The sequence below is a fragment of the Myotis lucifugus genome, unplaced genomic scaffold (assembly GCF_000147115.1).
Source record: "Myotis lucifugus unplaced genomic scaffold, Myoluc2.0 scaffold_3, whole genome shotgun sequence".
NCBI classification, from domain to species: domain Eukaryota; kingdom Metazoa; phylum Chordata; class Mammalia; order Chiroptera; family Vespertilionidae; genus Myotis; species Myotis lucifugus.
In genome coordinates, this window is record NW_005871051.1 from 8,756,436 (window position 1) to 8,772,431 (window position 15,996).

The window sequence follows — 15,996 nt, forward strand, 5'->3', positions numbered from 1 at the left end:
TTCTCCATTGACAGCTGACTTTGGTGCTCATCAACAAGATGTCCTTGGGCAAGTGTCTTTTTAACTCTTCTGAGGCTGGCTCTATGATCTGTAAATTGTCTCTGACAAATTGGTGCCAACAGTACTCTGGGAACTCCAACTAGAGTGGGCAGAGGACAGACAGAGACCAAGCCTCAGGGTCCTGAGATTGGGGAAACTGAACAGCAAAAATGTTTTCTATGTGGGGTGGAGTTTGGAGGAAAACATTCCAAATACAGTCTTAAAATTCATCTGATTCATATAGACATTTCTAGCAGAAGGTGGGGAAGAACATAAAAATCAGATATTCTAAGTGTTCTGGTTGGTTGAAGACCAGGATTTCCAGAACAGAATTTCTAGGAAAGTTTGATTTTAATAAGGATGAAAATAAATATTACTGTGATTGATAACTTTTGTTTAGTGCTTTGTACTAGGCACTGTGATAAGTATTTTTATATATATAATCAAATTACTTCTGTCAATGGTGCTTTTTAAAGATAGATATTCTTATTATCTTTATCAGATGAGGATATCAATACCAGAAAGCTCCAGTGATGTGCTGTTCCAGTGGTGGGGATATGAGATGGTGTGCAAGCTGTCTGAATCTGGTGTCTGCAGTTTACCTGCTGTTCCCACTGTCTTAGCTGGGTACCCTCTACTGTCCTTCCAGATCCACTCTTTACTTACCCTTCTCCTCACCATAGGTCCGGGAAGGTGGTGACCCTCCTGAAATGCATTAACAGGTACCCTGGTGCCTGGCTTCCAAACTGTTCAGCCAGTGGGAGGTGCACGGAGGGAGAACATAAGGCAAAATGAGAGAATGATTAGAGTAATCCGTATCTTGGTTCCCTCCCTGCCAGGTTGGCTGTGTATATCAGGTCATAGAACCCTCTCCAGGATCCTGGTAACTGCTCTCTCTCCTTTTCCATTCAGGGTACATGGTCAGTTCTTGTTACTAGACCTGACGTACTGCACTGTCCCTTCTTGGTTACCACAAACCCTGGCCATACGTTTGTAAATAGGCCCTCATTAAATTCTCTTGAATTACTCAGTTGGAGGGTGTCATTGCTTCTTGCCAGAACCCTGACTGATGCACCGACTCTCCATTGTAAGCAAATGAACCACACTAAGATGAATGCTTCCATTGTAGGCAGTCAGCAAATATTCATTAAGTATCTACAAAGACATGAGGCTCTGTGCTAGGTGTAGTAGGGTGACTGAAGAAGCAGGAGGAATGGGCCCTGCCCTTTTAAAAAGCAAAAGGTTATCAAGGAAGATGGTGCATTTAAATGGACAATACAGGCAGCAAGGGCTAAATGCAACATGAACTTAGACTAGAGAGCTCTCTGCTCTGCTCTGGCAGAGGAAAGGATGAGCAGGTGCTTCGTTGGAGCTTGTAAGGACTGGTAACATTTAGTCAAAATGAAAGAAGGAATGTGCAAAATGTGTTTTTGGGTAATGAGAAGGTGGTGGAGCTAAGGGCTCCTGAGAGGGAATAGTGGGGGATAGATGACGTGTGCACTTAAGTGTTAAAAAGCTATTTTTTTGGTTTGTTTTTAATCTTGATAAAAAACAAACAAAAAAAAACACACGATCTGTACCACATTAGTGTTATACATATGGTTGTTCATGCCTGTGGTAAGTTAAACCTGGTTTGATATAGGTGATCATGCTTCGATTAGCCCCTCCCTTTTTTGGAGAGGAACCGGAGTTTCTTTGAGTATCTGTTGACTGTGTGTGTCAGGCCTGCTGTTGTGTTTGGACACCACGGTTGTAATTCATACTCTTGGTTCAACAACACGTTTATATGTAATTATCATTACTTTGTAATTACAGCAATAAAATCCATTCTGTGGGAACCAGTCCAGTATTTAGAACACTGAAAATAGTGTGCTTAGTACCAGTTATCACAATGATTTTTCCAATGCTTGAATTTCTTAGAAATCAGCCTCCACTGAACTTCAAAACAAAACTGATGTCTAATAAAATTTCCCTTTTAGACATGGCAGTTCTCCTTAGAATCTGAAAAGGAAGACTTTAAATCAAAAGGAATATTCACAAAATGACTTACACTCTTCTATTTAGAAATATAAGAGAGAAGAAGAAATCATCAAATTATCTCTGAGAAAAACATCTGGAGGCTTGAATTATCTTGAATTACTAAATAAAGCTTTACCTTATTTAGAAATTAAGTTGGTTCAAACATAAACCTAAGGGTAGGGTGGAAATTGACAACTTGTATGTATGAGACTGGATGGCCCATTTGATCCTTTGATTCCTCTTGGTTTAAAGTATTCCTTGGAAAGCTACATGGAATTCTATCTGAGCTTGTCTCCATGTAAGTATCTATTGTTGCACTGGTCTCTGCAACACTTAGACCAGTGGTTCTCAACCTTCCTAATGCTGCGACCCTTTAATACAGTTCCTCATGTTGTGGTGACCCCCAACCATAAAATTATTTTCGTTGCTACTTCATAACTAATTTTGCTACTGTTATGAATCATAACGTAAATATATGATATGCAGGATATATTTTCATTGTTACAAATTGAACATAATTAAAGCATAGTGATTAATCACAAAACCAATATGTAATTATATATGTGTTTTCTGATGGTCTTAGGTAACCCCTGTGAAAGGGTTGTTCGACCCCCCAAAGAGGTCTCGACCCACAGGTTGGCGTCCCACAGGTTGAGAACCGCTGACTCAGACCCTGGCTCACTGGCCCCAACTGAAGCCATTGATTGGACCACAGGAGGAGGGAGCAGTGGGAGGAGGATAGAAACAGTGCAGACAACACAGTGCTGGGGTGGGCTTTCCCCATGCCATGGGGAATCTGAAACACAGTTATAGTGTTGCTTCTGATGAAATAGCCACAGTAATTTAATGATGTATGTTTTTCCTAATGATTAAGTAGATATCATTATGAGGAATCTTGCACCAAAATCACTTGGAAAACTCTTTAGCGTGATTAGGGAAATTTCTGATTCCTGTCAATGGTGATAGTAGCATACAGACATCTGTATGAGGCTATAGCTATCAAAACATGCATCGTTTATCAGAAGATTGAGAAATATATTCCTAACCAAGACCATCGCAGTATTGGAGAAAGGTATGACTTCATCTTATCTGCTTATCCTCTTCCAGGAGATTCAGTTCTTCCCTCCCTACAATGAATGCTCTAGTCTTGTTCTGGACTTTACCCTCATCTCCAAACACTTGCAGGACGTCATTCCTTGAATATCTCACTGCCACCTCAGATATTTGCATGTCTAAAATAGAACTGAATATGTTCTTGCAAATTTGACTCCTTATATCACTTAAGAGAAGTTGTAAAAGAAAATACCAATCACCTACTTGTTCAAATTAGGAACTGCAAATTCTTTGACACCTTTTCCAACGAAAGTTCATTTATACAATGGTTGCATGAAATTAAAGGTTGATTGCTAATCCTTCCTGGAGCCAACCCTATTAAAAAGAAAAATGACCCTGATTGAGAGGATGAAGTCAAAGGTCCATTGTCCAACATTTTATGTGTTGGTGCTGTTAGATTACCAGCCTTTAGGAGTCTTCCTGATCTCATGCCCCTTGCATGAATTCTTTAGTAACACCAATTTACTTGTTTGTCCTCTGAATAGGGCTTGTCCCTTTCTCTACTCCTTTGCTCACACAGCCCATTCAGTGTAGAATGCTTTGATAGTTCTCTTTGCCCAGTGATCTTTGTCTACCCTTCAAAACCCAGTCAAGTCCTACCTCCCTTGAATTCTGTCTAGGATGCCTCTTTTCCAAATGTTGTGTTATGTTTTCATGGGGGCATAGCTCTACTTAGGGACAGAAAGTTCCTTGAAGACAGGGACAATCAGTCCTTCATTTCATTATTCTGAGTGCCTGGAACACATATCCAACAAATACTTTTGGTTGATCTTTTCTTTTCTTTTTTTCTTTCATTTCAGCCCTGCTGATCATTTTACCTTCATTTGTGGTCTTGAAAATCTTTACTTACCAAAAATAAACTTATTAATATTTATTACTGCTGTGTTAACTCAAAGTGAAAAATAATTCTAATGACTCTTTTAAAAATAAATGCAGATATTTTTGTTTTACTTTTCAAAATTAGAAATATTTCCCTTGTTAGGTGGTTTGAACAATATTAAATTTTAAAATACTTTTACATTGGATACTAATAAAAGAAAAAGTGGAGGGTTTGTCATAGGATTATTCCTAGGATAAATATTCTTTTTCTTTAAGAATATGCAATTTAAAAATATTAGAATACATTGAATCCTAACTGAGGTTTATTGTATATGAAATCATAACTCATGTTAAGAGTTGGATCTGCATGTATTTGCAGTATATTCATATGATACTCATAAAACAAAAATATTCCTCCATAAGAAATAGGGTAAAAACATAAAAAGGCATATTTGAACTCCCTTTCAAAGGTTCAGAACCAGTAAAATTATGTTTCTGCTCTTGGTTTTCACTTCCTTAAGATATACTCTATGCAAGTAGGGGAGAAGGAGAAGAATCTACTCCAGATGTGTTCCTTATCATTTCACACTTGCTCATACTTAATCTTTGTTTCTTATTATTAAGAATGATGATTAATAACTTAATTCTTGCTGGAGAAACCAAGGTACATTGAAAAGAATTGGAACTGGTTGAGAGCTTAATGAAGGCTATGCTTAAATCTTTCTAAACCCTGTTTTTTTAGACCATATTTTTCCAACTCATTACATGAAACAAACGAGAGCATGATTACTCACTTACATATGAGTATTTGTCTGAAGATCATACATAGCAAAAATAATTGAATCTCTTCACTGTACTAATTTAAGGAGTGTATATTGTCATAATTTGCCTCCATTACTTTATTTCGATGATGTATTTTGCTAAGCTAAGATACATGCTGTTAAATCTCAAGAAGCTTTACAAAATATTTATTAATTAAAAAATCAAATATAAGAGCTTTCTGACTATATATATATATATATATATATATATATATATATACATTTGCTTTTCATATTTTCTATGTTTAGGGGGTATTTAGGTATTTAACTGACACCTCTAGGTGCAAAGCCCTGTACTAGAAGCTATGAATAATTTAATGATCACTTAGACATGATCCAAACCTATTTGGCAAAGAAAGACAAATGTGTAACTATTATAAAATAATATACTATGGCAGATCATTTTTGTGATTGCTAGATGACATTAACTTTCCATTTTGCATTTGGGACATGCTGGAATTTCATATTTTGACCTTTATTCAAAGACACTCTGAAGGCTAACCATTAAAAAAGACCCCCCCTATTAAAATTCTTCCTGTCAAAATATTGCATAAGAGAAAAGGCAAACTAGAGTTGCTTTAAATAGTAAGTATAGGATTGAGTGCTAGGTGTGGAGTTGGTTTATACATTTTCTTTCACATTTCCATAGATACAAATTTCCTACCTACTTCATTGAATTCTGCACAACATAAAAAGGATTTTCATTATTGCCCCTAAGTTTTTAAAACATCTCTTGGTCATAGTAAATAAATAAAGTGAAGTAAATAGTAAAGCCTGAAAAAAATTCTAAGAAGTGGTTTCTTCATTGTGGGTAGTCACTATGCAAGCCATTGCCTCTTGTAAATATGAGAGATCATTCTTTTTCCAGTTACCTCGAGGTTGAAGACTGGTACAAGGAAAGTTGTTGCAGAACCCCCAGATGATGCCCTGGACAGTTATTTCTCTTTTATTTTCAAACCTTGGAGAAGTTAATACAAGTGAGATACCATTCTTATCATTAGATAGATTTCTAGAAATTATGGGTAATGCTCATGTTAGTTTCAAGTAATTATTATTCATTTCCATTACGTGAGTTACTACTATTAAAAACACTTTGGCTCCGGGATCCAACAGAAGTCATCAGATTGAAGGACCCCAACTTTTATTTCCATGGTGCAATCTATTATCAGTGTGTCTATGAGTATTTTATTCCTATCTAATAACTTATGCGAAGAAATAGTCAAGTGCCCAATCAATCCTCATGATCTTTGTAGACATTTAAAAGCTTCTGGATATTAAAATGCACTACCTAGGTTCCATTTCTTTGAAGGTATGTATAGCAAATGGCTTAGTCCTTGAAAGTTTAAGTAGCCAGGCCAGCTTTCATGCTGTCTGAGATGTTTTAGCATTCTCGGTCTGTAAGCAGTGTAGATATGCTGATGTCAGAAAATGCTAAGTCCTCAATTTGCATTCTTAGATATGTTACTGCTTTGAGTGTTATGAAATGCTCTTGACCTCAAGAATAATCAATAGCAGAGATTTTAGCGTTCTATTACTTAGTTGGAAGAATCCTAGTAATTTTGACAAAATTGGACAGTAGTATTGCATTCCATTACACTAATGCTTGGCTCACAAAGATAGCCTCAAAGAAGTCATTTTTCTGTATTCTCACCTGGCACTTTCCATGCTGGCACTGGGAAGAGGGAACCTCTTTTATTCTCTATGAAACAGTTGTCCTGGCCAGGGGTCTTTAACTCAACCCCAAGGGAGCTGGACAGGGAAGGCAAACGAATAGACCCTGTGAAGGCATTAAGGAGTATTGGAGACTGGCCATGTGGAGGGTACACAGATTATGTGCAAGTGTGTGCAGTGTGATGGGTCCACTTGATTACTTTACACTGAAATGCAGGCCCAGTTTTGAAAGATTACATGATTTTTTAACAGCTGCTGGAAAATCAGATATCTATGCAAAATTTTCTATATTTAAAATATTGTGCAAATCAAGAAAAACACTTTTAATGGGTCAGGCTGTGGTTTGCACTATGATCTAGACTAAACTACATGTGGATGGTAGCATCGAGACCATTTTATCATCATCTGAAGAACTTTCATACATTATTTAATAGCCATATTGACTGACATTAATCTGTCTTCATAAACTGGGTATTATTTATGAAAAAGATTACAATACAACACCTAGGTCCAAGCCAAAGTTCCTTATCACATTAAGCATAAACTGGCAACTGCTACTGTTTAATATAATTCTAACAATAATGTCATCCTTTTTCTCAGATTGGAAGACTCTGAGCTAAACCTATTTTCTGTCTATGTGGGAGCCTCAGAGCAATGTGGTTCTACTTGAAAAAGCCCCTACAGATAACTCACCTCCAACCTTGAAGGTCTTTGCATGAGAAGAGGTGTGAAGTGCTTGCTGATTGCTCTCAGGGAAGTCTCTAGATAATGTACTTGCTTTTCATCTGTTCTCCTTAGGGAAGATGTCATTCAAGAAATGTTTATTGAATATTGGATCCTCTAAATTATAAATTCCCATCCCTTGTGTTGTCTCCCTTTGTCTGAAATTTTTCTCCTTCAATCAATAGTTTCTATTTCAACCATGTTTATCATTGCAATTAACCATCTCCTTCCAGTTGGTCTTTGCAAATTTTTTTGAAAAGCAACAGTTACTTCTAAGTCTCCTAAAGAGAAATATATTCCCTTTCCATCCCCAGTCATTAAACATTTAAAACAAAGAAAGTTATTTTATTGAATACCTATAGTTTGCCAGGTAATATGCAAAGTTGGAGGGGAGTAGGAAAATAAATAAGACATAGAAATGTATGCCTCTAAAAAAGATGCTAACATACTGTTATGTCAATACTGTTGCTGGCAGGCGTTCAGATGGTATATAATAAATCATCAGTAGATCAAGTGTCATCTAGTTAAGTGCTGATCTGGGTTCCTTAAAGTTCCCAAAGTGTATCTGTGAAATGACTACTCCTGTACTAAATTATGTTCCCTTAAACAAGTTACTGCTTTTCCTTGTCAGTAACATCACCCCTGCTCCATCCCCATAACATTTCTTTTGCCCTTTATTTTCTTTTAGGAACATAGGACTTGTATGCATGCATATAAGCCTAACCAATGGACACAGACAACAGGGTGGTGAGGGCATGAGTGGGGGGGGGTTTGAGGGTAATGGGGGGGTAAGGACACATATGTAATACCTTAATCAATAAAGAAATTTAAAAAAATAACTAATTGATTTCTGCTAATAATAGCAAGAGTGTGATCTTTTATAAATCCTAGGGAAAAGTGTTACTGAAATCTAGCTTGATCTTAACTCATATTACTTTAATTTTAAAGTATTAATGAATGAATTTAAAGAACATGCAATGTTGCTTTGTGAGATATGTCAAAAATGAAGCCACTAATTCTCAAATTGTCGTAGAACTTTGGGAACAGTCCAGTAGGAGTTTAAACCTGACTTTCTTCCCTCTCAGTCTGAATACTTCCTTCTGATTGACTGGTTGAGTGTTGATGCTTTGATCAGAGAGTTCTGCCATCTAATTCCCCTGCTATTTCTACAGGTCAGGACTCCTTAAAAAAATTATTGATTTCAGAGAGGAAGGGAGAAGGAGAGAGAGATAGAAACATCAATGATGAGAGAGAATCATGGATCAGCTGCCTCCTGCACGCCCCACACTGGGATTGAGCCCACAACCCAGGCATGTACCCTGACAGGGAATCGAACTGTGACCTCCTGGTTCATAGGTTGATGCTCAACCACTGAACCATGCTGGCTGGGCCAGGACTCCTTTTAAGTCAGGCTAGTGCTTGGCCATTATTACTCTTATTAATAACTGGTAGATCCAAGGACCTTGTTCAGGCTCTTAGTTTCTCCTCAGTCATGCTTTTTTGTTGTTTCTAGGAACAGGTAGTAATCCTTCCTCCTTCCTATCTCACCACCCAAAGAATGTCCTGGGAAAGATTATCCTGTGACATCATTCATCCTAGATGGGAGTGCTCAGCGCTCTACCAGACGTGACCCTGGTGCTGATGACTTCTCCATTCCCACTTGCTCTGTCTCCCTCCTGCTAGACAAGAATACCTGGGAAGAGTGTCAAGTACAAATTGGTAGTTACAGAATAGGCATGGGGATATAAAGTATAGCCTAGGGAATATAGTCAATAATATACTAAGTATAGTGATGGGTGGGCACTGAAAATATCGAGGGGACCACTTAGTCAAGTGTATGCTTGTCTAACCACTATACTATACTCCTGAATGTGATACAAAATAATACTGCAAAAAAAAAAAGATGTTGCTGTAGAAGGCCTTGGAGTCTCTGTAGCCCATAGGAGTGAACCCAGCTACAATTTGCTTTCCCTTTTAAAAAAAAGGTCTACCCAAGATATTTAATAACCAAACCAAGTACTGAATGACTAGAGGCAGAATAAGCCATGATAATCAGACACCCTCTCTCCATCTCCTTTTGGAATATAGTTCTCTGCTACAGGGGTGTTCAAACATTTGGTCTCAGGACCTCTTTGCTCTCTTAAATCCTTGAGGAACTCAATGAGCTTAAGGTTATGTGCCTTATATTTATTAATATTTTAGATTAGACATTAAAACTGAGACATCTCAATTATTTTAAAATTTTACTCATAAATAAGCCCAATGCATGGTAACAAAAATAACATTTTTTTGAGCAGTAACTATTTTTCAAAACAAAAAAAAATTAGTGAGAAAAGTATTTTTATTTACATTTTCACATATCTTTTTAATGTCTTACTTAATGGGAGATGGCTGGACTCTCAGATTTATTTTTGCATTCAGTCTGTTTTGATATGCTCCTTTGGTTGAGGTTTATGAAGGCAGATATAATATATCTTACATAGATATATAGTTGGGATATTGTGTATATTCTTTTTTATAATTACACCAACACTTGACAAGTGGTAGTTTAAGGATTTTTTGGCAAGGAACAACCAGAAACCATATCAATTAACTTCTAATCCTCTACTAACTTAAAATCCATTGGTCTACCTTGAATTTTGAATGAATGTTTTTACTTAGACATTATTTTGTAATGTCATACAATTGTCCCTTGGAAAATATTGGTAAAATGTTATGCAGATTTTGCAAGTATTAACACATTTCATTGTATGAATCAGAATTATGTTAAATAATATCATCACCAATCTTATCATAAAGATCTTTTAGTATTGGGAAGCTGTGAATCTCATGGAGGTGATACAAGTTATCCAAAACTCTAATTTTTATTTAAATGCTGGAATTTTATTATTGGCAACGAATGCTATCAATTTTCCTTGATGTGGCAGGCTAGCTTTATTAGTTTTCAAAAAAATGTCAATTACCAAACCATGACTTCATTATATACCATGAAGGAGTGGAATATGCTATTTTCTCCCTTTTTACAAGGACCAAGACTAAGCAAATAGTTCCATTTACATTTGCCACATTTTGGTAATTTTTCCTCTCAATTTGCCATTATGAGTAAGTAGCTTGAGCTTTTTCTGAGCTGTCACCTCAGTATCCTTATCCCCAGCCTGGTCTTACTTGTTGGCTCACCCATCCCCTCTTGTCTTGCCCATCAGAGCCTGTCCTACCATCCTGCTGTGAGGGTTTCATCATCTTCCTGAGGTTCCTCATAGCTTATCCTGAGCTCTGTGTCCAGACATCCTTCCACCAAATTTTAATGCTGCTTTGGTGAAACTGTAACCCTGTCCTTGGTTACAGCGTCAGTACTTAAAGATATTTGTTGAACTTACACCCATACTGTGACCTATAAGTGTTAAGGGTAAGCACACTTCTGGAAGCTAGTGTCATCTCTGTTTTTTCTAATAGTTATGTTGACATTACCAAATGAAGAAAACCATTTCACTAATTAGTTTGTTTTGGTTTTAAAATGTGAACATGAGATTGAAGGCAGATGGATAGACTGTGCAATACTTGACAAGTGGGGTTAGGCCTGGGCTTGCAAACTCCAGGTGTGGTTCCGCCACTTACCAGCTCTCGGACCTTGTGTGAGGTGTGCTGCCTCTTGGAGCCTTCTTTTCCTCGTCTGTGTAAAAGTGTTAGTGATGTTTACCTGTAAAGGTTGGAGTGAAGATTAATCTCATTGTGTGTAATAAAGTAGCTTCCACAATGTGTCACAAACAATACTAGTAGATAGCAACTATTTTAAAAATTATAATAATTTATTCATTTGGTACTTAGACATGTACCAGGTCTAGTTTTAGCTGTCACATACAGTTATATTATTCTAGAATGAAATGGTGCCCTTAGAAAAGTGGTGGTTTGGCATGTGTGCATGAGCTAAAGTTGTAAAACAGATTTTTACATCTTCATGTAATGAACAGCAGATGAGAAACAAAATGCAATAAATCTTTTTTTCAATATTCAAACATGACAGCAAATAAACTCATGTTTTTCAGAGAATAGGCCCCTTAATTAGATGGGATTTTTATTTGATACACATACAATTTGAGGCCAATATTATTTCTTTGATACATTCTAACCTCATTACTTTCTAATCACTTATTTGCTCATTGGTTAATCATACCAATGGGTAGGTTTTATTCTGATAATTTCTATTTTTTATTGAGATATAATTGATGTATGTTTTTGTTATGTATCTACAACATAATGATTTGATATTTGTATATATTGTGAAATCATCACCACAATACACCTAGTTAACATTCATTATCATAGTTTTAGATTTTTTTTCTTGTGATAAGATCTTTTTTAAAAATATATTTTTATTGGTTTCAGAAAGAGGAAGGGAGAGGGAGAGAGAGATAGAAACATCCATGGTGAGAGAAAAAAATATCTCCTCCTGCACACCCCCTACTGGGAATTGAGCCCACAACCTGGGCAGGTGACCTGACTGGGAATGAAACTGTGACCTCCTAGTTCATGGGTTGACGCTCAATCACTGAACCACAAATGGCCGGCATGATAAGATCTTTTAAAATCTAGTCTCTTAGCAACTTTCAAATGTGCAATACAGTATTATTACCTATAGGCACTAGGCTGTGAATCTCCATTCTTTTTTTCAAATCTCAAAAGTAGATGACAAGGCAAAAAACACCTGGGGTGATAAAACTGAATATGAAATTAAAGTATCAATTGCTTGTTCTCATATGCTAGACTTTTTCCAAGTAATGGAGAAATACCTTTATTTTCATCTGGGAGTATCTATTATGTGTGCATGTACCAAATGAACTGTAGAAACTGTGGCCTGCAAATACATAAAGCAAATACAATTCTTGCCAGCTGGGCGTAGCTAAATGCACACCACTCTCCCTGTAAGTTAGTCATTAAAAGTGAACTTGTGCTCATTGGTCTAATGTACTGAAGAATGCTGATTTTCCTGTTTGACATGATAGTGAATGGTAATGCATTGTATAAAAGTACTTAGGAAAGGATATTTTTATTTTCCCATTTAAAAAATTGATTCTGGTTTTTAAGGAACTTTCCTTATACAGTAAGCTCCTATGGGCTCTGGCGAAATCCATCCTGAAGAACCTAAGGCAAATAGCTTCTGAGAATATGAACTCATTAGCAGGCCTGATTCCTTTGGCTATATTTCCTGATAATAGTTTTCTTTTACATATGTGCATGTCAGATGGCTGTAGCAGTAAGAATTTTTCTCCTGTGCTCATTAGTGAATACATACAGGATGAGGGAGAATGAGGCAGTTCAAGGAGTGATCAGTATCCTCTAGCTCTCTCCCTTTCTTTACCCTATTTTTTTATCATGTTTATTGGGCATCGATTTTAAAGCCTGTATTCAATAGGAACTTTGGCATATGTGAATATTTGATGTAAGTATTTGCTGGATTCAGTTTTAGCAACTTTTAGCATTGCTCTCATGAAGAAGATTGCAGAGACAATGTTTGTACTGATTTAGAAATGTTAGAGAAAGACAAGTATCACATGATCTCATATGTGGAATCTAATGAACAAAATAGACTGATAAACAAATTAGAACCAGAGACACAGAAGCATGGAACAGACTGCCTAATTTCAGAGGGAAGGCAGGGGTCGGTGGATGGAAAGAGATCACCCAAAGAACTTGTATGCATATATGCATAACCCGTGGACACAGACAATAGGGTGGTGAAGGCTTGGGTCAGGGGTGAGCAGGGCAGAGGTGGGCTAGAAGGGGCCAATGGGGGAAAAAAGGGGGATATAATGTAATACTTTCAATAATAAAGATTTTAAAAAATTTGATAACTGATTGAAATGATTGTTTTTTTAAATCTCTTTATTCATGTAGTAAATATTTACAGTGCACAAAAAAAAGAATTTTGGGGGAGTGGCTTCTTAAACCCTGCAGTATATTAATTGTGTTTATGACTGTGGTTTTCTTGATTTTTTTTTTACTTTGTTCTTTAATACGGACTTTTAAAATTCTTTAAAAAGTACAAAATGTCCCCAGTTTAGGATTTGAAAAAAAATTTTTATCTATCATCTATCTATCTATCTATTATCTATCTATCTATGTATCTATCTATGTATATATGTATGTATGTATGTATGTATCTATCTATCTATCTATCTATCTATCTATCTATCTATCTATCTATCTATATATCTATCACCTATCTAAAATTTTTGAATGGTGTTGGCAGAGTCTTGAAGAATAGGCTATGCTGTTGACCATATGAAAGCAGAAGTCTGCCTAAGAATGCCCCACCCTACAGCTGTTTGGCTCCTGTTAAAAGGACTGCAAGGGCTCTGCCAACAGAACAAGTATAATCTTCCTGGCGTGGCTTTCCTGTGCCATCTGGTTCAGGGCTGTGGCCCCACACCCAATGGCAAATTTCCTCATTTTGGAGGAAGTGAGCCACATTCATCAACCAGTGGGTATAAAATTCTAATCATTCCTGCTATCCATGCCTATGAACCCTTCTAATTTACACAGAGCATGAGCCAACTCACTAGACCACATCTCAGAAAAATTGTGCTATGATCTTGGCTCTACCAGAGGCCAATTTTGTGACCTCAGGAAATATGCTCAATTAATCTGGGCCTCAGTTTCCTCATCTGCAAGATGAAGTAATTTGATTAAATTCCTACTTTGATGAATCAGTCTATGACATCTAATTGGTAATTTTCATAATAAAACAGTGTTGCAAGGAAGTACAATTACTGGGAAATGAGCTTTAGCATTGACCTGTGACGTTGATTGTTGTAGTTCTTACCAAGTTTTAGAGGGTTTTGAGGGCATTGTGGGAACATTTGGGCAATATGTGAGAAATATCAAACTCTTCAAGAATTCTGTGACTATAACTTGGTCTTTGCATAGAGCCTAAAGCTCATTCTATAACTTTCATACGTAGGGTAAATATTAATTGGGGGTCGTGGTGTACAGTTATTTGTATATATTGTTGGATTCAATTTACTAATATTTTGCTGTGGATTTTTGCACATATGTTCATGAGAGAGATTGGTCTGCAGTTTTAATGAACTCATGCTGGTTTTATAATTCTGGACTGGGGAAGTAAAAGGAGTATGTTTAGAAGATGAAGATATTGCACATACACTTGAGAATGAAGCATGCTAACAACTGATCATAGAGGCAAAATGAAATAGATATAAGCAAAGCATGAGCAAGGTAATGTGGGGTCATAGTAAAAGGAGAAGGTAATTCTAATTGGAGAAATTAATTCTCTGAGTTGAGCCTAGAGAGATGAGAGCAAAGATTAAAATTAGGTAATTTTAATACATGTTCTTTATGAAGTTGAGGACGTTATCCTCTAATCCTAATATACTGAGAGTTGTTTTTTTTTTAATGACTGGGTATTGTATCCTACGTGTATTGATATGATCATGTGATTTTTTTGAGGTTTGCTTTTAGCCTAATGATAGGATGGATTACATTAATTGATTATTGACTGTTAACCAAGCCTTTCATAAGTAGGGTAAATATTAATTGGGGGTCGTGGTGTACAGTTATTTGTATATATTGTTGGATTCAATTTACTAATATTTTGCTGTGGATTTTTACACATATGTTCATGAGAGAGATTGGTCTGCAGTTTTAATGTTTCCAACTGTTTAGGATTAGGGTAATGCTGGCTTTATAGAATGAGTTACAAAATATTCCCTCTACTTCTGTTCTTTGACAACGATTGTGGGAATTTGTATAATTTCTCCTTAAGCGTTTGTCTGATTCATTACTGAACCCATCTGATCTGGGTGCTTTCTGTTTTGGAAGGTTATTAATTATGAAATCAACTTATTTAATAGATATTGTTCTCTTCAGATTATTGATTGTTTTCTGTGTTTTGACAGATTGTCTTTTAAAGAATTGGTCCATTTCATCTAGGTTACAAATTTGTGGGCATAGAGTTGTTTATATTCCTTTATTATTTTTATTATGTCCATTGGAGCTGTAGTGATGTCCCTTCTTTCATTTCTTATATTAGTAATTTGAGTTCTCTCTTTTTCCTTAGTTAGCATGTCCAAAAGGCTTATCAGTTTTATTGATCCTTTAAAAAATTCAACTTGGTTTCATTGATTTTTCTCTATTGATTTCTCATTGTCAATTTCATTGATTTCTGCTCAATTTTTCTTTCTTTTTTCCCCCTGCTTACTTTGAATTTAATTTGCTCTTTTTTTTTTTTAGTTACTTAACGTGAAAACTTAGATGATTGATTTTAGATCTTTCTTCTTTTCTAATGCAGTCAATGCTATAAATTTCCCTCTTAGCTTTGTTTTTGATGTACTCCATAAAATTTTTCTCTAATTCTCCAGGTACTTTATGATTTTCTTGACTCCAAGCATTAACTTTGTACATTTGACTTACAATTCCATATGTCTTATTCCTAATCTCTTTTATGAGCTCCATTCCCATATTTTAATTCCCCTATTAGGATATCTTAACCTTAATCAACTGGAAGCATCTCAAATTCAACACATGGAGAAACTATAGGGTGTCCCCAAAATGCATATGCACACTTTAAATAATTATAAAGTCAATGTTTATTAAAATAAATTTCATTTTTAAAACTAAGCTACCAGATGTTAAAGTATGTATACATTTTTTGGGACACCCTGTATATTAGTTTTATTCTAGTTTACTCTTTCTTCCTTCATGTTTCATCTTGGCTACATGTCTTATAATGATTCTTTTATAAGTCTTAAGTTTTAGGGTGTTTTGTTTATTTTTT

General features: G+C 36.0%; 1 protein-coding gene across 1 annotated transcript in view; it reads left to right on the forward strand.

Moving 5' to 3' along the window:
* Window positions 1-544: 544 nt before the first annotated feature.
* PARD3B (par-3 family cell polarity regulator beta) overlaps window positions 545-15,996 on the forward strand; it is an 812,619-nt gene continuing 797,167 nt past the window's right edge. The window contains exon 1 of the mRNA XM_023760488.1: window positions 545-604. Within this exon, the coding sequence (XP_023616256.1) occupies window positions 602-604 (3 nt within the window). The 5' untranslated portion in view covers window positions 545-601. The remainder of the gene's footprint in view (window positions 605-15,996) is intronic.